Source organism: Strix aluco, chromosome 4, assembly GCF_031877795.1.
Source record: "Strix aluco isolate bStrAlu1 chromosome 4, bStrAlu1.hap1, whole genome shotgun sequence".
In the NCBI taxonomy this organism is placed as follows: Eukaryota; Metazoa; Chordata; class Aves; order Strigiformes; family Strigidae; genus Strix; species Strix aluco.
The window spans coordinates 47,499,850-47,523,543 of NC_133934.1; the positions used below are offsets into that span (position 1 = coordinate 47,499,850).

A 23,694-nucleotide genomic window follows, 5' to 3' on the forward strand; every position below is an offset into this window, starting at 1 on the left:
TTAGTTTCTATTGCATTTCACAAATGGAAAATAGGACAGCAGAGACACCAGCAACATTTGTTTCACCAAGAACATCCTATGGAGAATTCAGAAGTTTTTAGTTGAAACTCTTCTTACTGAAATATATATAACCATATGGTTGGCATATTCCAAGTTTTCATTTTTACACATGCCATTTTAAAATTATATAACATTTAAAAGTGTTAGTAAAGTACATTGCCTTTTGCCTGGTCAGAAGGATGAAATATGCACTCACTTCCCCCCAGCTTCATTTGCATTACAAATCCAATTCCATATTTTACATTCAAAATATTTCATGCCAATACAAGTTACTAATTCACTATCACAGGAATTAGATAATATTCCTCTACTCTACAGAGAAAACTTAACAAAATCCCACTCCTTCCATCAGTCACCTTTAATGGCTTTATTATAAAAGATTTTCTTACCCCATAAACAAGTTCTCCAACCATCCCATTCCAGATTTTCGTGTCTGCATCCCTCGCCCCATACTTGCCATCCCCAACAATTGTGAGCTTATATTTGAATCCACAGTGTTTAGCAATTTCTGTAGCTAAGTCCACACAATAGCCCTCATATCGATCATTTCCTTCAAGCATTTCGTGATTTTTCTTCATCATGACATATGGGGACTCCTGCACAGAAAGAACTTGCCTTAGCTACTTGGTAAAGAGACAGATGTATCAGTTGTGCACTTCATAGTTTAATATATTTCTTTTTACATATGTAAAAAAGAGAGAAGATAACATCTGGATCATGCTATGAATGTTAGCTGTTAATTATTAATGTGACATGTCCTTAATACATTTAAAAGCTGCATTCTTCACAGTCATACACAAATAACAATACTTACAGGCATAGTGATTTCCAGCAGTATGTTAATAATGACCATGAATGTTAACAGGAGTTACGCATTCAGAGAAGAAAGAGTAAGTTCCAAAATCAGTTTCTTTCTCTCACACAGTTTGGATGAAGAAGGCAAAGGTATTGAGTTGCTTTTGTTATCTTAATACAAGAAAATTCTTTCTTATTTCACAACCACATCCCTTCCTGGGAAAACACTCAGGCTCTCTGGGCTATATCTTTATTGAATTAGTATACAAACAATAAGTAAAGTATCTACAACTATGCAATAAACTTCTAGCATCAGCAAACTGGTGACGAGTCGTAAGTCGTATTAAAGTAATGTATCTCCTCCTTGTCAGCTGGTACCGAACTACTGCATCCAGTGAAATTCCTATGCTAACCTGGGACTTGTTCAAACTGATAAAGAAGCCGCATAACATACAGAAAAAAGCTGTTCTCTGACAGTACATAATATTATTTTCTAGACAACTAGAATACCATTTTTAATGTTTCATTTCACATTTCACCAATCCATAGCAGCTACAATTCTGAAGCATAAGAACCAGTCTCTTCGCTGTTTGGCAAATCAGTTCTCTAAAACTAACACTGTGGTTCTGCCTCTCAGACAAAGTTCCTCTCCTCTGAAAGCACGTATTTCATTTCCATTTTCAGGACTAAAACTTTCTAGAATGTTCAACCAATGACTGTTTGTCTTCTATGGAACAAAACCGCATACTGAATCACATACATTTCCTTAATTTCCAAATTTTATTTATGTATCAAAATGAGTAACAGATCACAACCTCAAATAATAAAAAGACAGTATATTTAAACTAACATAATGACGAGAAACAAATTACTGTAGGACAGACTGTCTTCTGACAAAATACGAGGTTAATTACCAAAATAGTGGTGACAATAATAGTCTTATTCTCTAGTCCTGAAGATTCATTTCCGAGAGGGCCATCAAGAGGATTCACAACCATTTTGTCCACTTCACTCCAATATCCAATCTAAAGAGAGTTTATAGGATGCACAGACACCAGTGAATATGAACTTTCATAGAAAAGGTAAAACATGTTATTTCTATGCCCTTGATTTATGCTCACAGAGAACTATTTTAGCTATGGATTTACCAGTATAAATATTGCTATTTATGTAGTTAAAGACTAAAACAAATAGTAAAAAGATTGAACTAATGATATTTGCTCACATTAATTTGTTTAATACAGGTATACCATTTTCATTCACATATTAACAGGTTTTAGCATCAACATCACACACTGTAGGACTGAAAGGGGTATGAAATACTCCAGATTAGGAAGACATGAGAAACTGGCTTTTCCTGAAATGTTTGGAATTAGAGCGGAAAGATAATTACATTTAAAAGAGACATCACTGAAAAGCTGTATTCTGCATTTGTCATTCAGAAGCATATTTACCTAAATACTGGCTCACATTTAGCAATTCAGATCAGAAAGCAATAAATTTAATACACAAAATTGAAAGGAAAATAGTCTTATGTAGTACTTACCAGAAATAACTCTTATTTGTTAGAAAGAAATAATACATATTTTTACTTTGTTCTGCAAGACCATTATAGAATACACCTATGAACAAATATTATTACGACTCATCCTTTAATTAATCTATAGTGTTTCATTACCTACCTTAACCCGTCGCTTAGCATGGTAAAACCTTTAAAGACACTGTAAGACAATTCAAATTACCTTCCGAGGACCAGTACTTTTGAGTTCCATGATGTTTATTGTAAAATTGATTCTCTTTCCATTCTGGTCAAACTTTATATTCCCTGTTAGACCTTCCACCTGAACCTACATAGACGAAGATGAAAGTGGTAGAAGAATTAAGTTTGTTTCTTTTTAGAAAAGCATTTTGTATTTCCATACATGATTATTGATATTTCAAAAAACATTCAGTTTAGACTGTTTTCCATAGGCAACATATTATCTTAGTATGAGACACGTTCCTGAGGAGTTCACTTCCACATTATTCCCAGCAAGATCCAGGCAGGTCAGGAGACTGGAAGGTTCTTTTCAAGCATTTATAGAGAATTTCACACATGCACTCATCCCAGCGTTCACTCCAGGGAAGCTACCTGTTTCAATGCCCTTTCTATTTCTACACCATGACCCCAGGGTACAGCTGGATTTGCAAGACAATCTCCAGCATTTCCTCTTCTGGAGATCTCGATCCTCTGTTTGCGCAAATTACGGAAAGCTTCTGTCATCACTTGAACAGCATCATAGGTCAGAGCAGATGTATACTGAAAAGAAGTGAAAATATCTAATTAAAAAACAGCTTCAGTTTCACTACACCTTCCAATCCACTTGCTAATCCATTAAGCACAAAAACATACCAAAATTAAAAAGGACAGTAAGATATACTTGAAAGCAGACCAGTTTTTCTTTAGTCTGGAGGTCACTACCCTCTGATGGACATCTATGCAAATTATTGAAGTGTTCTCCGTCAGAATGGTTAGGGCAGTGCTAATAAATCTAAACTGAAGATTTACAGCTGTTTTCAATGTGAATTACATACCTTTCTCATTACAACTGTATAACAGTTCTGTGTGCAGATATGGCTGGAAGTCCATGGAGGTGAAAGGGGGAAAAAGAAATAATTTCTACTACTTAACATCAGTTAGACTCTAAAAATAAGAAACTGTTTCTCTGATTACACTCTTCATGGAGATGCATTTATATACAGATCTCTAGACTACATCTCTTCCCACATATATACACACAAAACCAAACAACATCTATTTGTATATATGTGTACTTAACTTTAACTCTGTTAAATACAAAAACTCAGGGGTAGCTAGTTTCAAGTATGTAATACCTTGTCAACACCATGCAAAAACAGGTTTTGGACTAAGATGCCTGGAAGAAGTGGTGTCCCTGAAAGAGCAATATAGGCAAGAAAGAGCCTTATGTTCCTAATCTGACACAATATAAGGAGCTTTACAAGTTTTGAGACATCAGAGAGGAATCCTGTGATCACATGTATCAGAACCTGGGGCTAAACAGTCAAAAGCAGTTAGCATCAGTGACTGGAAAATTTTACATCTGAACTAACTAACTGAACAGAAACCACATGTGCACATACACTGAGGACTTTGTTGGATGGGCTTTATGAGTCCAGAACATGGCAATTATGCCAAATATAAGGGACACTTTTGGAAATATGGGCCAGAATATAACTACTTACAGCCTTATGAATGATTGCAATGATCCCTATGAAGGCTATTAGATGCTGAAAATATATAAACTGTAAAGCAAAAAGAAATGATATATTGGCTCTTTGCTTCAATGGCTCAGACTTTAATGAGAATTTTAATTAGCTAGCTCAAGTCATGCAGAAGGCTCTTGTAATTGTAACCAAGGCAGGCTTCTGAATTGAGGTCATTTTTGTATGCAACTGTTAGACCTTGGAGAGGAAGAAAAGCAAAGGAAGGTGGAACTATTTTTTTTTAGATATATAAGCTTACTGAGTGATTAATCTGAATCTTCTCAAGAAAGTTCTCTTGGTGACTTGTACAGAAATGTTTAAAGGGATCAGAAGAGCAGAGAATGAAGTGAAAGACTGGCTGTAGCCGATACTACTTTCTACCACTGAAGTAGCAGTGATTAAGTGGCGGACATGGATTCGGAGTTGAGGAGAAAGTAACAGAGAGAAAAGATGCTGACTCATTTTTTTGGGACTGACTAGCAATACTTCTTTAAGCATAGCTCTTTGCAGTACAGAAACATATTGTACCACACTAGCATTTTGAGAAACTTTGGATACAGCACTGTCATTAACCACTGAAACATACTTTTGGTAGCAGAGAAAATAAGAGCTTGAAATGGAGAAGTTAAGAGTGGTATTAATTCAGATATTCTATGTTTCATTTGATCATTGGGATATGTTTAATGTATTACCTCAAGAATATTATCCCTATAGTATATAATTACTGGCCTGAATATTAACAACTCAGTCATATATTTGGTTTGCGTAGGACTTTGCCTATCTATATATATATCTGTAGTGTATGCATGTCATCACATATATAAAATCCACATGCTTTAATTTAGGTTAAATCAGCTTTAATCTAAGGATCTCAAAATATTTTACATGCTTCTTACACCTTCATGATGTTGGAGATGCCATGAAAGCAAGCAGCCCATGCATCATTTCTTACTGTTTTATTCTGCATACACTTTCAGCCCTTCATGGGGCTCCTTAAAACTATCTATAGCTTAATGAATAGATGTAAAGTTGACAAAATAAAACAAAGTGAAATTATTACCATAAACAAGAAATGACAGATAACCTGCTCATGCAGAGGGGTGTGTGTGTGTGGGTGTGTGTGTGTGCATAATAAATAAAACTGTCATAAACTAAAGGATGCATTAGCCCTGTCTTGATTCACTTTGTTTTATGCTGGAGATTCATCCACATTCTGATCTGCACTCTGAAAGTAAGTGGGAGCACTATTTGGATTATTATTCTGTGGAAGAGGGATGGGCTCTTACAGACTATTACTTTCACAGCAGTGTAAATCTAACTTCATTTCAGTTCCTTTCAACTTCACATGATAAAATCAGCAACATTAATACAAAATGGTATAGGTACTATTAAAGCATGGCAAAGAATATGCAAAAAAAAAAATCTTGCTTCTCATAATTCTAGAACTATGACAACAATAAGGTGATAATATAAACTATAATATACTGCACTGAAGTGCCTAAGGATCTTAAGTTATTTGCTATGAAACATGGATTGCATGCATGTCATATGGAAAGAATAACTCTCTCTAAATAAATGTCCTAACTACCAAGAAGAGAAAACATAAGGTCTATACACAATCTTATTCAACTTAGATTAAAAATGCACTATAGACCTTAATAAAATGTGTAAGCTACAATTACAAAGATGAATTTGAAAACTACAGACAAAACAAAATCATCCCAAGCTAAGCAGAAGATATTAATCATGTGCTGTCCAAGAAAAACTGGCAAGATGTTGATTTTCGTAACTTTAGCTGTTTTCCAGTAATTCAGAAGATACCAGGAATCCTTAACTAAAAGGCCCAGTATCCTGTTTTGTACAATCAGTAACTGAATCTTCTGAATATGAAATTACAGAAGACAACCCCAAAAGCACAGGATTTTTTTATACATATATTTTAAAGCTGTGAGATTTTATAAAAGTATGTAATGTTAGCCTGTTCATCCTGTGTTTAACCCAATGCCTGTCCATGTGCTGAAGACAGAAAGTTGGGAGATATGCTTAAGAGATTTAAAATATAACATTAAAAGAATATACTTCAGCAGTGGAAAAGAAATGAAAATGTGAAGACATAAATGAAAAAAAAAAAAAAGAAAGAAAGGAAGTATTCTGAATCACAAGAAGTCAAATTCTTTTTCTCTCGATTTGGGTATCTGTAATGTTTAAATCTATCCTTGACATACTAGTTGTTTTTTTTTACAATCAGAGAAGAGAAATAAACATTTTAAGGTGTGATTTATTTGACCTGTTAGACACCTTCTTTAAAATGAATAAATCGTGCCTTAGATTCCATTAATTTGATCTCTAGTGACTTCTGAGACTACTGGAGGAGTCCAGGGAGATCAGCTTAGATACATATGTCTACATTGTAGACACTAAAAAAAAATTAAAACCACTCAAAGGGACTATGAACTAGCCATTCAGTCCTAATCTAACAGAACACTGAGGAAGACAAACAAAATGATAGTATATTTTGGGCAGAGACTGTACCAGTAGAGTCAAAGAACACAGTGCTAATGTACAAGACACTAGGGACACCTCAGCTAGAATGGCATATCCAGCTGAAGCAGTGATCAAGAAGGCTAAAATCAATCTTAAACAGGCACCAAAGAAGGTTCCTCATCATATATGGGGCGCTGCTATTTGAATATCAGAAGGACATTGTATCACTAACAGAGGTTAAGAGAAAGAAGGTCAAAAATCAGATATAAATATTTTTCCCTGGAGAGAGGTAAGATTCAAAGAGAAGTAATATAGCAAATATTCTTTCTTGCAAGAGCAAGGGAGTGGAATCAATGGGTATAAGCAAATGTTCAGCATTTTTCCTTATATTTAAACAATTTAAATATACTTAAAGACCAACAAATATACACCAAAGGCAGTAAAAACACAAACTGTGTGTCCTTGCATCTTGCAGGTATGTTGTATGTTTGTATGTTTGGTTTATTGCTCTATGCTAGCATTTTTTTTTCCAATGGTTCACTACACATTTTATCACCTTGTTTGTAGTACTTCACTAAACTATACATAGACTAAATTAGGATGTCAAATGTGACTTGCTTTAATATGTTACTGCTTTATTTTCCTTTGAAAATTATATTAAATAAAACCTCTCATCTGAATTTTGTGCATTTTTCCCACAACAAAGTATTTCTCTACTTGAATGCTAGTATATACCACAAAAGCAGAATTGCCTTTTCATAGTGCTTTGTACAATAATTGTTCTTTTTGGTCAAAACATTCACAAAACTCTATTCAATTGTTTGTAGTTTCAGAAGTGACGCTAGAGATTGGTACACACATATAGAAGCATTCCTACATTTTTATGTATTGTATATAAAAAAAGGTATACATGAGAGACAAAGTTACTTGTCAAGAACTAGTAAAGGAACTGGGCAACTACCTCCTGTGACTTTCAATGTAGTCAAACTAATGCAACTCGGCCACCTATTTATTAAGGGTCTTTATTTAATTAATGTATCTGGGAGCTATTTTGAAACTGAGACATCTGAAAGTGGCCTGATAGATGAAAGAGTTAGTGAAAAATTCACTTATAGGAAATGGCTACCTCCTTCAGGATCTCTTGTGATACCTTGCATACTGTCACAACAGAGGATGGGAATACAAATAGTTACTTTCAATAGAAATAAGAAACGTTGTTAAATATTGTACACATAAATGTCATTGTAAATCCAGATGACTTTTAATTGTGCCCATAATCATGCATTGTTCTCATTTGTTCTGTGCAGGCATTAGCATAAATGGGGTCTGTATGAAGCAGCATGTTGGGCTGGTTGCCATTCAAACTGCAAGTGGGCTTTAAGCACAGGAGTATCTTCATGACCTGTGGGCATGTTTCAAAAACTGGGGACAGGAGGTAGAGGTCAGGGAGCCCATAAAAGACTGAATGCTTGCCTCTTCCTCTTTGATCTTTACATGAGCATGGAGCCTTTACAACAGGCTTGCTTCCAGATGAAAATAACTGCATATATATGCAACATATTTGGAAGTATCAATTGATTGTTTGTAGGTTTTTTTATAACAGTCCTGGTCCTGACTAAAAGGGGAAGAGTAATGAATAAAATGTAAAATTACCAGGTCTTTAAAACTTTTTTTTAAATTAATCTCAGTAAAGATGGGGTTAGAGATCAAGGCCCATTTATCTTTACAGACATACTATCTTTATTAAATATTGTTTCTAGAGGTTATAGAGTCACATCAATTTACATTTTGATGATAGTCTTTATTTAAATGCAATTCCAGCATCCTGTGTGCACAGAACAGCTAAACAAATAAGAGGGTTTTTTTTCTCTCAAATACCATAATCTTTTGAGCAGAACATCAGATGCAAAGAACACCTTAGGCAACCTGCCACCTTAGAAACATTTAAGTTTGCAGGTCCAAAACTGCTATCCAGAAAGCCAGCTGATTTTGTGATGTATTTATGTTCTGTAGGTATCTCCTTGTTTGGTTTAGAAAGGCTGCTTTCTGGGCACACCCAGAACATGTTTGGTTTCTAGCCCAGTGCTTCTCCTCCCTTATTCCCCCAATCCCAGAAACATTGAGCCATGGATGCCTCTCCAGTTCTGAGCTGCCACCACCTTTCTCTGCCCTTCACTTACGTCCCAACAGGCTCTTTCCACTTTCCTGACCCCTTTTTTTGAATGACACATTGTCTTACTACTACTTTCAGCTTTGTGTATCAGTCTCCCTTCTGCTCTTATCGCCATCTATCCATTGAACTCTCCTGTCCCAAATGACATTGATCTTGGTGAGGACAGAGGTACACCTGATCTTGCTGAACACTTGGAGCATGAAGGAATAGTAGTTTTCTTCTGTTTATATCAACCATATTCAGGCTGAAAAAAGTGATAAAGAGTTCCTGAGAAAATAAGCAGGAGGAATCTACTGCACTCTGTTGAAGATCCTTAAACACTTATAATTACTAAGAATAAGTGGATTCAAATTCAAAGAAACAGAGCTGCACAGGGACATCAGGTCTTGGCTCTGTAGTTTTCTGAAGTTTGGCAAACACTTGCTTTAGCACAGTTCCCCCACTTTTACTTGCAGAATCGAAGGATCTGGGTCAATAGGCCCTTTGTATGTCTGAGACAAATCTACAGATATTGCCTCAAACCACTCAGTGCTTTCACTGACTAAAAGTTCCATTCTTTAATTGAGTTTTCTTAAAAAACAACCTAACAACCAAAACAAACCAACTATGCTGGAATGAGTGATTGTTTAAGCAAAAGAGCCTTAAGCTATTAAAAAGAAGCATGAAGTTTAACACTGAAATTTCTTATGTCCACATTTTTCATATATATTTCTGCAAGTAGAGACTTGCAAATGCTGGGATTCAAAAGTCCAGTGAAACCAGGTAGCTAGAATGCCAACTGCTACATGTATATTTTTTATACCAAGGAAAGCAAAACACAAGGTTGGGAAAACATAGGCAGAAAAATCTCAAAAATCTACAGTTTTACAAGGGTACTTGAAAAAAAAATTTACTCCAGTTCAGCTCCTGATTAAATCATGTAATAAATACTGAAATTAACTAATTTTATTAATTCTTATTTATAGATCATTATAATCTACTTGAATTCAGGCATAATCAATCGTATTTTTCCATTAAAACTGTAGCAGGTACAACAGAATATCACTTATAATTTATTAAAATGCCAGGTATTACAAAACCATATTCCAACACACTGCAATCATAAGAGGCATGCCCCAAAATGAAGTTATTGTCTAATTCATAAATTGTACACTTTTGCTTAGTTGTCTGTATCTAGACCAAATGCTTTCTGCATGTCCAGTTTGAAGAAGTATTTTCACTGTTCCTTCTAACCAGTGGGTCATCTAAATTTTAATTATTACTGCAAAGTAAATAAATACTTTTATATTTGTCTGCATGTTCTCTGTACTCCATCCTTGAAGTAAATCAGCACCAGTAGAGTTAAACCAGCAGCCCTTAATTACAAGCTTCATTCTTCCTGACTTACTGTTTAAGATTGGCAGTTTTCTACTTTTGCAATTTTATCATGAAGAGCACACTACACAAACACTTCAAATTCTAGAATCACATTATCTTTGGAAAAAAAAATAGATTTTGTAATACTTTTCTAAAAGACTAGATGACTTGGCTATAAAAAAGAGACTTGAAAATGTGAAACTACTGAAGGCAAAATCAGAAGGCAAAACCAAATCATTTTGTTATCTTTGCCATGCATTGATTGTGGTGGGGGGGAAGAGATTATATAGCTTGAAATACAATGGTATGAATTCTGAACATCTGAAACATAATGTACCAGCATGAAGCTGTTTAAGGCACCAAAAACAGCTGCTATGAGTACGAGAGTTGTTACCAACTTCCAACACAACAGTATTCTCTACAAGTGTGAGCTGCTTTAGGTCTTCAACCAGGCAGACCCAAATTCTCTTCTTCATGCTGTACATAGTTTCTGTATATACCATACACAAGTTGTTTCAGAAATTTCTTGCACACCCAAAGCCTAAGGCTGCTCTTAGAAAAGCTCATCACAGAGTAGGATGGCTCATAGAATATAATAGACTATTTCAGTTGGAAGGGACCTACAATGATCATCTAATCCAACTGCCTGACCAGTTCAGGGCTGACCAAAAGAGTTAAAGCATGTTATTAAGGGCATTGTCCAAATGCCTCTTAAACTCTGACAGGCTTGGGGCATCGATCACCTCTCTAGGAAGCCTGTTCCAGTGTTCAACCACCCTCTTGGTAAAGAAATGCTTCCTAATGTCAAGTATTAAACCTCCCATGGTGAGGCTCTGAACCATTCCCATTCATCCTGTCACTGGATGCCAGGGAGAAGAGCTCAGCACCTCCCTCTCCACTTCCCCTCCTCAGGAAGCTGTAGAGAACAATGATGTCCTCCTCAGCCTCCTCTTCTCCAAACTAGACAAGTCCACAGTCCTTAGCCACTCCTCCCAAGACATGCCTTCTAGCCCTTTCACCAGCTTTGTTGCCCTCCTCTGGACACATTCAAGAACCTTCGCATCCTTCTTAAATTGTGGGACCTAGAACTGCACACAGTACTCAAGGTGAGGCAGCACCAATGCTGAATACAGCAGGATAATCACCTCTTCTGCCTGGCTGGTTATGCTGTGTTTGATGCACCCCAGGATACGGTTTGCCCTCTGGGCTGCCAGGGCACGCTGCTGACTCATACTGAGGCTGCTGTCAACCAGCACCCCCAGACCCCTTTCTGCAGGGCTCCACTCCAGACCCTCCTCTCCCAGTTTGTACTTGTATACTTTAAGCTTAGTACTTATGTGGTGGGTTGTCCTTGGCTGGATACCAGGTGCCCACCAAAGCTGCTCTATCACTCCCCTCCTCAGCTGTACCGAGAAGAGAAAATATAATGAAAAACTCGTGGGTTGAGATAAGGACAGGGAGGGATCACTCACCAATTACTGTCATGGGCAAAACACACTTGACTTGGGGAAAATTAACTGAATTTAATTTATTACCAATCAAATCAGAGTAGGATAATGAGAAAATGAAATCCCAAACTTTAAAACACCTTTCCCCACCCCTCCCTTCTTCCTGGGCTCAACTTCACTCACAATTTCTCTACCTTCTCACCCCAGAGGCACAGGGAGATGGGGAATAGGTGTTGCAGTCAGTTTATCACCCCTTGTTTCTGCTGCTCCTTCCTCCTCAGGGGGAGGACTCCTCACACTCTTCCCCTGCTCCAGCGTGTGGTCCCTCCCATGGGAGACACTCCTCCACAAACTTCTCCAGTGTGAGCCCTTCCCACAGGCAGCAGTCCTTCACAAACTGTTCTAGCGTGGGTCCGTTCCATGGGCTGCAGTCCTTCAGGGACAGACTGCTCCAGTCTGGGTCCCCCGTGGGGTCACAAGTCCCGCCAGCAAACCTGCTCCAGCATGGGCTCCTCTCTCCACAGGGCCACAGGTCCTGCCAGGAGCTTGCTCCAGTGCGGGCTCTCCACAGGGTCACAGACTCCTTTGGGTGCATCCCTGTGCTCTGGCGTGGGGTTCTCCACAGGCTGCAGGTGGATATCTGCTCTATTGTTAGCCTCCACGGGCTGCAGGGGCACAGCCTGCCTCACCACAGTCTGCACCATGGGCTGCAGGGGAATCTCTGCTCCAGTGCCTGGAGCATCTCCTCCCTCTCCTTCACTGACCTTGGTGTCTGCAGAGTTGTTTCTCTCAGATATTCTCACTCCTCTCTTCTGGCTGCAATTGCTCTCCCACAGTTGGGGTTTTTTTTCCCTTTCTTAAATATCACAGAATATAGAGGTGCTACCACCGTTGCTGATGGGCTCAGCCTTGGCCAACAGCGGGTCCGACTTGAAGCCAGCTGGCATTGGCTCCATCGGACACAGGGGAAGCTTCTAGTAGATTCTCACAGAAGCCACCCCTGTAGCCCCCCTGCTACCAAAACTTTGCCACACAAACCCAATGCAACTTATGTCTCATCACTAGCCTTCAAGAGGTAGTATCCTACCTGTTGGAATTGAGCTTCTTCCTGGAATTAGACCAAAGGCTTCCCCCAAATAGAATCAGGTTAGGAAGTTGAAACAATTGAATGTGAATGGATGTGTTGTCCTTCAGTGTTCTTCCACAACAGCAAGAAGTTTGCCTTAGACATAATAGTCTGACACAACACTAAGGCTCAGAAAGACCAGCATATTTGTAAATACACAATAATGGATCAAAAGGGGATTTCAACTTGTTATTCTTAGGCTTTTGTTTTGCTACTTGACAAAGAAATTTGCCAGGATGCTCAGTGGTATGTTTTAAGACCTACACATTCTTAACTCTTCTAGAATTGCATGCAGTGACTGATAACACCCTCAGCTACAACACATATATTTTAAATTTAACCTAAGGTAAACAGTACAGCAGCTCTATTTCTGAAAGATAAGACCTTTTGTAAAAAGACAGCAAAGCACTAGTTCTAAATTTCCTACTTAATCTTTAAATCTTGTGGTTTTTATCACTACAGGTACAGTGCAGCAACAAATGAAATCAGCGTCTCATCTATATCCTATGACTGCAATATAATTAATGTTTTATAAATTGTGAAGATACATTTTTAAAGCAATTTGATCCAGGTCCTCCTCTGGGCATCTGTGGAACAGGTTTTCAACAATGTTTTTCTTTCTTGAAGAGCACGTTCCTTTGAAATGCACTTTTTCTTAGAAAGAGGTGTTCTCAGTTTTCAGGAGTGTACTTGGATGTTGTGATATGTCTTGCCCCATCAGCTCAGTCATATTCCATTGACTTGCATTTTATAATGTGAACTGAATGCATATTTCCTTTTGTATTACAAAAGGAAGATAATACAACACAGTTGCAATGCTTTTGCCTGCAATGAGATAGCATTTGCAATCCCAAGGATAACATTACCTGCAAGGGACATGTAACCTCCTCTCATTTCTGTATTGATAACGTAGGACTTTTATTAGTCTTCCTATCCGTTTCATACAGAATTTGAAGTGACAGCTTCCTAGATTCCATGGGAACTAGTAGCAAAAACTCATTCATAACCACTGACAATTTGGGCAACTGCCTCAAAACAAAAATTGGAGAAAGGCTATTCATAAGAACATGGAAGGGACAAATGGGAAACCAGTGAGTTAACCTGCTCAGTAATGGATGTTTATACACTATTCCAAGAAGCAAAGTATAACAAACACAGCTAGAATATTAATATAAGAAGGAATGGCATGTTCAGGAAGGACAGGTAGGGAATACAATTCCACAAGAACAGATGAAAAATCCTGTACATTAAAGGAATGATCACGTGCACAGATACGGTATTAAACTGTCTAAATTGGCAGAAGTACAGAAAAGCAATGCAGAAAAAGATCTGTATGTTAGTGTGTATCTCATGATGAGTATAATTTCAACAGTGTCATGATGGTGAGGAAAAAACCAAAAAGACTAACACAAAAGGAAGCCCTGAAAGGAGTACTGTCTCCGAGATACATGAAGCCATTATTTTGATTTCTACAGCATAGCACTCAGATGTGGTGCAGTACCCAGTCTGGCATTTCAAAGAAGATGGGTAACAACTAGAAAGGTTCCAGAGAAAAATGACAAACAGGATCTGAGAGTAGAAAATTCAAAGGAAAAGGGATTATAGTTTAGCAAGGAAGAAACCAAGGACAAATATGGCAGCTATCTTCAAACATAGAAGGACAGCTAAAAAGGAGAATTTCCTCCTATCAATTAGAAATAGATAAAGGAGTAATGGATTAGACAACACAGAGGCTGATTTAGGTTAGATCAAAAACAAAAATAAGGCTGTTTAAGCTCTGAAATAGAATGCTTGGGGAAACTGTGAAATCACTATCCACAGGAACTGCACAGGTATATCCGAATCTGTCTTCAGATGAGCTGGGTGACTATTCAAAGACCTTTGTTGCCTTGTTTCTATGATTTCTATGATTCTGCTCTAGCTCCCTCAAGGATGGGAATGAAATGTGAAATATCTCTATCATTACAGGTAATGGCAGGCAAAAATGACAAGTAACACATGTATAAGAGCACAAGAGCAACACAAAGAAATACAGTAACTGATATAATTGGTCTCTCCAAACATTGGTATATACATCCACATTTCCTCCCCATCAATACCTCTAATTTCATAGATAATTTAACATAAGTCTTAATCTTTTGACTGAGTATCAGTGTGATCCTGTATATTCCTTGAGCAGACAATATATAAAAGAAGACAGATCAGCCTTCTTAATTGAATTTAAAACATGTTTTAAGTTAATGAAATGAATGAAAATAAATGTTTCCATTTATTTTTCCTATCCATAACAAAATAAACCTCAAAAACATAGGATATTTAAATACTACCCTTCAACCCTTTCAATTCCTAGTAGACTTGAAAGGACCTATCATGGAAGAAATAAAGGGAATACCTGTGATAAAGCTATACATTTTAATGCTCTAACAAAACATTGCAACCACTGCATCTTATCTAACACACATACAATTTCCCCCCTACTGTAAGTAATACCAGAGGTACCAGAGTCCTTAGCACTGTGTCCCACTGTTTTATTTTTCCATCAATGAGAAAAACTGCATCTTGGTTTCAGTTAGACTTTTTTTACTTTAGTCATGCATTTCACTGTGATTATTTCTAGACTATGATTCTGCAACATTAGTAGGTAGGTAGATTTCAGCACTCAAGAATCAGAGATACAGAAGAACTGTATTAATCATGCACAGCCACATCCCTTCCCTTTTTCCTAAATGAGAGCAATACATATTACATATATTATATGTACGTAATATGGATGTATCTAGGGGCATGATAGAGACTCTAGTTTATTTTGTCAAATGAGAAATTCACTTATTCAGTCATAAAGATTTTAAAATACAAAAATAACGACAGAAAAATCATAGCTTTGACTAAGTCACCCCCAAATTTGGCCTCAGATAAAAGGAATGTGCAAACTTTTTTTTAAATTTAAATTAAGGCTGTGTGCTTTAAAGGATTGTTGTTCCAGGAATTTAAAAAATGGTTCTTCTATTCCTTGCTGAAACTTCTTATCCATCTCATTATAAATCAAGAATATGCTTCATGTTCAAACTATAGCACAAAAAAAACCAGTTATGCCTAGAACATTTGCCATTTATCTTTTTGTCTTAATACATTTTAGAGTTATTTAGGTATACTCATTCTTAATAAAATTTCTGATCATATGACTTAAAAGAAAACCTATTTAGCATTAACATTGCATTATTCTTTCTAACATCTTGCAAGCACTAATTGATCCTCATAACAGTCACAGAATGTAAGAAGGTACTATTATCCTAGTTTTATCCAAAGGGAAAACTGAGGTAAGGAAATGTAACTACTGGCACAGTGTCACATCTTGTGTCACTCAGGCCTGAAATCAGACCATGATTCTGTACTTCAGGCATATCATTTAATTTTAGAAGTCTTTGTAGGATTTAGGCATCTGTCTCAAAGCAACTGTCTTACCATTTTTTTGGGGAGATTATATCAGAAAGTGCTAGATCTGTGCTCCCTGGAAGCCCATGTATGACTACATATTTGCCTTTAAAACATTCCACAACACGGAGAAAAACAAAAAAAAGTCAGTAGATACTTAATATATAATCACATCCAAAACAATTACCTAACAAGTTGTCAGGCACAGATTTACAGTGGCACAAGAAAAATTAAAGTTGTCTTGAACATTTCTGACAGTGCAGCATCTTTGCTTAACGAGTCCTATGATAGAGAATGTTAAAAGTACCCCAGAGAATTATAAAATTGTGTTGGCACAGCTGATTTTTAAGGGCTTTCTCTGTCTCTTGTCTTTCTATTCCAATTCCCTCACTTCCTGTACATGTCATGGTTAAAACAAATGTAAGACATACCTTAATTGTACTTGTGTGTGCACCAGGATATTCTTTTTCCTCTAGTGTTGACCAACGTTGTATAAATTTTGACACCAGAGGATCATCATAGTCAACGATCTGAAATCCTGAGACGTTAGCTCCTCCAAACTGAATTTTTGACAAATCTCCATCAGTAAATCCCTGGGCACAGAAAACATTATGCCTGTTATTCCAACAGTTTGGGCAGATGTCTCAATAGTATATACAAATAAAGAGTTACCATATGACTTCTTTTGCAGAAGCATAAACCAACATTTTCCTCAAACAGGATCCAAGTTTAAATCCTGGGCTACAAGGATTATGTCATCAGCTCCAGCAGCCAGTAATGCCTCTTGTTGCTAACTAGACATACACCTTTACAGAGCAAGGGCTGAGTGGATCTGTCGTTGCCATGCTTACTTTCCTAACAATCCTGTTAATTCCAATAGGACTGCTTAAACGAGAAAGGCAACACTGACATGAGTAACAGTTAGCAAGCAAGTTTTAGCCAGGAATAGTTACAGTCACAGTGGTGTCCTCTTTTTGTTAGGAATACTAAAGCACATGGAAGGACTTATCTCCTCTGCCTCCTCCCTCCGGTAAAAAGAACTACTTCTCATTCTTACAAACTGTACGTATGGTTTCTTTTCCATGTTCTGTATTTTACCTTCCCCAAATAACCATACAAATGAATTTACATGAAATACTGATAAAAAGAAGTAGCAAATTCAGACCGCATTATCAGAAGTTGCTGCAATTGCTATACTAGGTGCTCTTTAATTATTGCATAGTAATGATACTCATCAGTGATGTGCTGTTGCATGCTAACACTGTTACTTCTACAGGGATCATAAAACTTTCTTCAATATTATTATGAGCTTGACGTTTGAACAGGAACATTCATTGTATACTTTGACCTTGTCTCCATCTATCAGCATGTTTTATTCTTAAAATAGATTGATTTCTTGACTGACTGATCAGACTGGATGAGAACATTATTACAGTCAAGAAAAGAAGAAGGTAGATTCAGTGAAGAAGATGGGATATGATCAAGTACTAGATAAGTTCTCCTAACAGAGAAATACACAGTTTTAAAATAATTATCATATATATTTTATATGATATTATACAAAAGATCTGCAATGTCTGCATTGAAACTGTATAAATCTCTAGGAAGCAAATATGATATTAACCAGCTTTAAAATACATGATTCAATAATTTTTTGATCCTATAGGCTTACTGTTACAAACTTAAAACCATGGCTAAAACAGCAACTAGTTAACATAATGAAATACACTAGGTGATTTTTCTAAAATGTTTATTTCCCTTAAGACTCAAAATACTATTTATACACTTGCAATGCAAAATACCATATACAGTTAGGGAATACAGTTAGGGAATTTTTCAATTTTTGTAAGACTTTTATGCTTGCTTTGTGAATATCTTGTGAATATCAGTACCTTAACTTCCTTATCCTAAATATTAGTTAATAAACATAAAAATGAAACTCCACTGTTCTGCTTTTAAAGAGTATAAGGCTTCTTCGTGCCTGTCTAGCGACACACGTGATTCTTCCAAATACTGCCCACTCAGAGGGGGAAGTGTTTTGATTAAAGGTTGGGAGGAGACAGAGGTTATGTCTAAAGTGTGATAGACACACTATGGTCTTTTTGTTTCCTCAGGCCCCTTAAAGGACTATGGAATACAGAGTGTATATTAGAGCATTCTGGGGTCTGCTGGAATTTATATCAAACACTATCACAGTCCAACAATGAATGATGAAAAAAAATTATTTAGAGGCACTCACACCATGCAACTCCCAAAACTCTTTTCTGGAACAGAATTTGCTTTGTCTGTTACAAAAAAACCCATTGGACTAGATTTTCTAGCTCCAGTAAATAAATGTTGCTGACTTTAATGTCAGTAAAATGGCCCTTCACCTTTAGACACAATTTCAAAATTACCTTGACAGAATTTAGTGAGTTTACTGAACTTTCCCCCTTAAGAACACTATTAGCTATACTGTCTGATCACCTGTGTTCAATAAGAGATTAATTCAAACTGATTACAAGCCAATCTGAGGAATGAAGATGTGTAAAGCTGAGACTCACTAGTCTAGCAGAATGAAAGCTAGGAACTGTGATTTTTAGGTACTTTAGAGGTGAGAGAAGAAACATTAGTTTGCTGAATGAATGTATCAGCCTATAATGCAGAAAGTTATTTTTCTGATTTCCATACCCTACTTTTCTAAAGTATGTAGAAAAATGGATGAAGCTCTACTTAAGGTGCTAAGCAACCCTCACTCCTATTGAGGGCACTATCACTGTAGGCATTTAAGCCCTGAAAAGACTCAGCCAATAAAACAAATACCATCTCAACATATGCATTCATTTAGAAAGGATAAAGACATTTAGCTTTTTTTCTATTTTCTAAAATGCATTTAAAACAAAATACTAGATGATGTGCTTTCATAAACAGTAAAATGAGTAATACAGGTATTTTAAACATTAAAAATGCTTACCAGATTTGCAATGATATAATGGTATCCTTTAACATGTTTACCAATTGTGATAACCTGTAAAAAAGAAGAAATATCCCTGTAATGGAGAATGTTCACCTGATATATGGACTGAGACTTAACTACAAAATCCAGTATGACGTAGAAGCTAGTTATGACCTTTATGGTATGCAATACTGAGTTTGGGTTTTTTTTAAATTTTTTTATTTTATCTAATGCACCACTGAACACACTCTCTGCTGGTGGAAATTAGTTCTGTTGAAATCCAAGTCCCAAGATCTGTAAACAGAGGAGCTGAATGCTCATTACTATGCTGTGCATTAAAGGCACAACCTGGACAGGAGAGAGCGGGCATCATGCAGTAGAAGCACTGTGCCTCAGAGATTCCTGCTTAGATTCTGCTCCCTCTGTAGCAGAATTGTAATGTTCCTCAAACTAGAAAAAGTTTAAAAGACCACTGACATTAATGAAAGCATCTACATTATGAGAAAGTCTTTTAAAGTTCAAATTGTTGCTTATTGCCCTAAGGCTTCCTCATAATCTCCCTCAAAGCCAGCTGGTGGTTTCTCAGCAGTCTCCACTGGCAGGCATGTAGCATGGATTCTTCTCCTAGGTAAGCCTATTTAAGACTATGTCTGCATGGCGAAGTTTGCATTTTGAAGCAAAACACTTCTCCAGAGAAAGTATGTGGGAGATAAAAGGACTGTAGAGGTTTCCTCCATCTTTTGAACAATGAGAACAACTTAAATCAAGAGAAGATGATTCATTTATTTCCTTATTTAGCATAACTGAAATATTCAGAATAGGTATCCTCTAACTTATATCAGGCTAATAGCGAATGACATTCCACATGCTTGCTTTAATGAAGTTACAGAAATATAACTGAAGGCAGTGTCTAACAGTTTTATATTACTAGAGTTTGAGACTGAAGATCACATTACATAGGCCATAGAAGTTATTAAATTATTCCTCTTTTGAGCTCAATATATACATGATATATAAACTTAATTATTTTAAAACAGTTACTTGGTTCAGACTACTTAAAACTCATTACTTATTAAAAGGTTTAAGAACTGTATTCAGATGTATTTCTTATGCAGCTGCTGCTTCCAAAGAAATTTCAGTTAGACCAAACAGATCAGCTCTTCTGCATAAAAATGCTTCTTCATCACTGGTATCTGAGAAAATGACCAGCAGCTGCAAATCTTTGAATCAATGGTTAGTAACTCCGCTCTAAGTGACACTGGGTACTATTTCATTAATCTATCTCTCTAAAACACTGCCCTGTGCCACTCATCCATACATACACTAAGGATGATGCCAGTTAAAACTCTGAGAAGATCAGTGATGGCTACAAAAGCCATGATGAAGGAAGTGTGGACACAAAAGGTATTCACCAGTGTCCCTAGTTTACACTAGCATCTCAAGCAGGGATGGACAAGAAATGGCAGTAATTGCATGGCTGCCCAAAGGGTATTATCAGGGGGAAATGAGATTCTGCAAAGGAAGCTGGCTGAGAAGAGACAGAGGCTATATAACAAAGAGCATGGTAACACTGACCTGCCAAATCAGAGAAGAGCAATATAAACTAGTCTGAGGAGAGCTAGAGAACTGAAATATTTTTCAACTTCAATTTACATAAATTGTTGAAATCTGGAAGAGAAACTACAACATAAGACAAAAAACAAGAATGATGAAGCAACTTTGCAAACACATCACATGTCTATACAAGGATCCAAGGTCTACAGAGAATAATTGGGTGAACCTGAGGTTGCCACCACAGCTTAAAATGTTAGTGGGATAAAACAAGGCACTACAATAGAAGGTTTGCTCAAGAATAGAAAGCAAGGAAGAAAGTAAAGAAGTTGCTGCTCTATATATCAAGAATGCAAATAATACCTCTATTCAAGAAAAATCTTATCAACAGAAAGCTTGTTGCATGTCTCAGTAAAACTTCACAGGAAAAGAAAAGGAGTACTGATACAAAGGGTCTACTTTAGGCACCCTCATGAAAAGAATGAAGTGAGGGGGGTTTTGGGCCAGGAATTAAAATAATTTTTTTTAAAGAATAAATCTGGTAGCAAAGCAAGACTTGAAGTATATATTCTGCTTTTAAAAAAGAAAATCAAAGGATACTCAAGGATACTCAAAGGATACTCGCGGACCAAGAAACCCATTGTTCAAGCACAGACCTTCATTTTAAGAGATGGAGAAAATTAATAAAGAAAGTTAATTTAGATTTTATTTTAGGCTACTTGAGAAATTGAAAGTGGGTTTACTTTTTTATGTAAGCAAGGGAAGTTACGGAAACAGAGTGTAAGGATAATGGACTTAAAAACCAGACCAAACTCCAGAAACTGCTAGGGTATATTACAAAGAGAATTTCAAGGCTAAACTCATATGAGACAGCTAACAGCAGTTTAAGAGATGATATTCTAGGGCATAGCAGTAAACTACTTTGAGTAGAACAACTAATTGAATTATATTAACTGACCTGTGTGGTTGATCCATTTGTCTAGAATTCAGGGCCTTACAAATCAAAACAGCAGAAACAAAAGTTTATCCATCCGTATGCTTAAGGAGTAGCACAAGTCTGTGAGGATAATCTGAGAAAATCTAAGACTCAAAACAAGTCAGAAAGTGTAATTAGGGCAAGAAAAATATCTCAGAGCTGCAATGAAAATAAGAAGCAGCCAAAGAAAAAAATAGATCTACTACTACACAAAGACAGTAAAAATGAGTGGTAACTAAAGGGTAAAGAGGGTTCTTGTCTTTAAAAAAGTGGTGAAAGGAGAAACTGTCAGCCAAACTTTCATATCAGGGAAGCAATTATAATGAATATTACATACTTAATTTTAAAAGAATCTATTGGATGATTATAGATGATAAACAGTCAATATAGTCTTGTCAAGTTCAAAATGTCAAAGGAATTTCTTTCCTTTCTCTGACATGATAGCAAATCTAATAGATAATGAGGAAACAGTAAAGGTGACATATCATGAGTCTAATAAGGCTTTTGTCCTTTATGATACCATTACAAGCTCTTAAGGGAACACGGACAAGACAAAAGTCACTGTAAGGTAAGTGAACAACCGTTTGAAAAGCCACACGGAACCAGCTGAAGGGGACCTATAAGTACTATTTCTCTCAAGTATTACTTTACTCAGTATATTTCTTGATGTGGGTAACAAGTCAGAAAATATGATTTTAAAAAACTGTAGAAGACAGGGAGGTTATAAATGCTGTGGAGAACAGGATGCCTGAGCCTTTCCAAAATGAACAACCTTCATAACAAAGACCAAAACAACAAACCCTTCAAAAAACCTCCAAACTAATGCCCTTACACTCTGGTGATATATCCCTACAGATGCTGCGCAGTCTCACATGGTCAAGCTCAAGCCAGCAGGGAGCTAGCCTTACAATTTTCCATCACGCTCTGCATGCACAAACAGAAGAAGTAAAACATAGAGACAGTAAAACCTTCCTAGACACTAGGATTGAAGAGGTGGATTTGAATCAGAGGACTGTGATTCTGTTGTTAAAAAGAAAATATTTTTTAAAAAAATCATTTTGGCAAATAATATATGTGTGGGTGGTGAGAAGACATAATTTTCTGTTCTGTTTAAAGCTCAGGATGCCTTCACTATGGAAAACAGCATCCATTTTTGGTTAACACTTTAAGAGAGAGACACAAGGACAGTACGAATGACAAAGAGCTTAGAAACATGAACTATGAAGGGAGTTAAGTGAAAAAGAAAAGCTGTTTACATCTTCCCAAGATGCAAAACATTCTTGGAAAAAGCATTAGAAGTAGAAAATACTTTCTAGGTGTAAGGAGAACTAATCTCCAGTCATAATATAACTATTTATAAGGCACCATATATAATAGTGTATCAACTACATATAATATAGTATACTATTTAGGTTGTGAAATAGCCTGAATGATTTTTTTTTTTTTTAAATAATCAGTATATAAAACCATCCAGGATCATCCAGATAGAATTATCTTGCTTTTGAGCAAAGGAAGGGATTAAAGGATTTGTATGTTCACTTTCTGCCTGCTATATATGTGGTCCTCAATACAAACCTGTCACTTCCAAATGATGCATAATAACCACAAAAATAGGATCAAGAGAAATTAACTCATTACGTTTACTTATAGAATATAGCTAACTGCTGCCACTGAAGAACGGAGAATAGCAAACCTGATCAACAATGTCGTTGACTTTATCGCGCTCACAGTCCAAAATCACTCGCCTTTCCTTTTTTACCTCTAGATCTTGAAACAGTGAACGGTAAGTTTCATCTTTTCTGTCATTGTTAATATTTCCTACATTGATAGCAGTCACTTGCCATTTCTTTTCAGCAGCAGAATCCAGCACAGCTTGCAGTGTTGATAACCCTAGTGAAGCAGAGGAGAAAACAGAAAATACAATACGACTGATAAAGCTTCAGGAACAACAAGCTTCTAGAACGTGATTTATGTGATTACTTATTTAAGATTTCCCTGTAACTTGTTTGACCTGTCACACAATGTTAGGACTTAGAAATGAAGATATATGTGGGCCCAATCAGTTCTTATTGCATGAAATTTCTATTTACATCG

General features: G+C 36.6%; 1 protein-coding gene across 8 annotated transcripts in view; it reads right to left on the reverse strand.

The window, feature by feature from the left end:
- Positions 1-23,694, reverse strand: part of GRIA2 (glutamate ionotropic receptor AMPA type subunit 2) — a 92,630-nt gene that overhangs the window by 23,151 nt on the left and 45,785 nt on the right. For all 8 annotated transcript variants that reach the window (XR_012623130.1, XR_012623129.1, XM_074822953.1 and 5 more), the window contains exons 4-10: positions 23,294-23,490; positions 19,092-19,145; positions 16,570-16,731; positions 2,987-3,154; positions 2,598-2,702; positions 1,770-1,880; positions 450-656 (exon numbers count right to left, since the gene is read on the reverse strand). Coding sequence is in view for 6 of the 8 variants with exons in the window: in XM_074822953.1 (XP_074679054.1) it covers positions 450-656; positions 1,770-1,880; positions 2,598-2,702; positions 2,987-3,154; positions 16,570-16,731; positions 19,092-19,145; positions 23,294-23,490 (1,004 nt within the window). In the remaining 2 variants the exon portion in view is untranslated. The remainder of the gene's footprint in view (positions 1-449; positions 657-1,769; positions 1,881-2,597; positions 2,703-2,986; positions 3,155-16,569; positions 16,732-19,091; positions 19,146-23,293; positions 23,491-23,694) is intronic.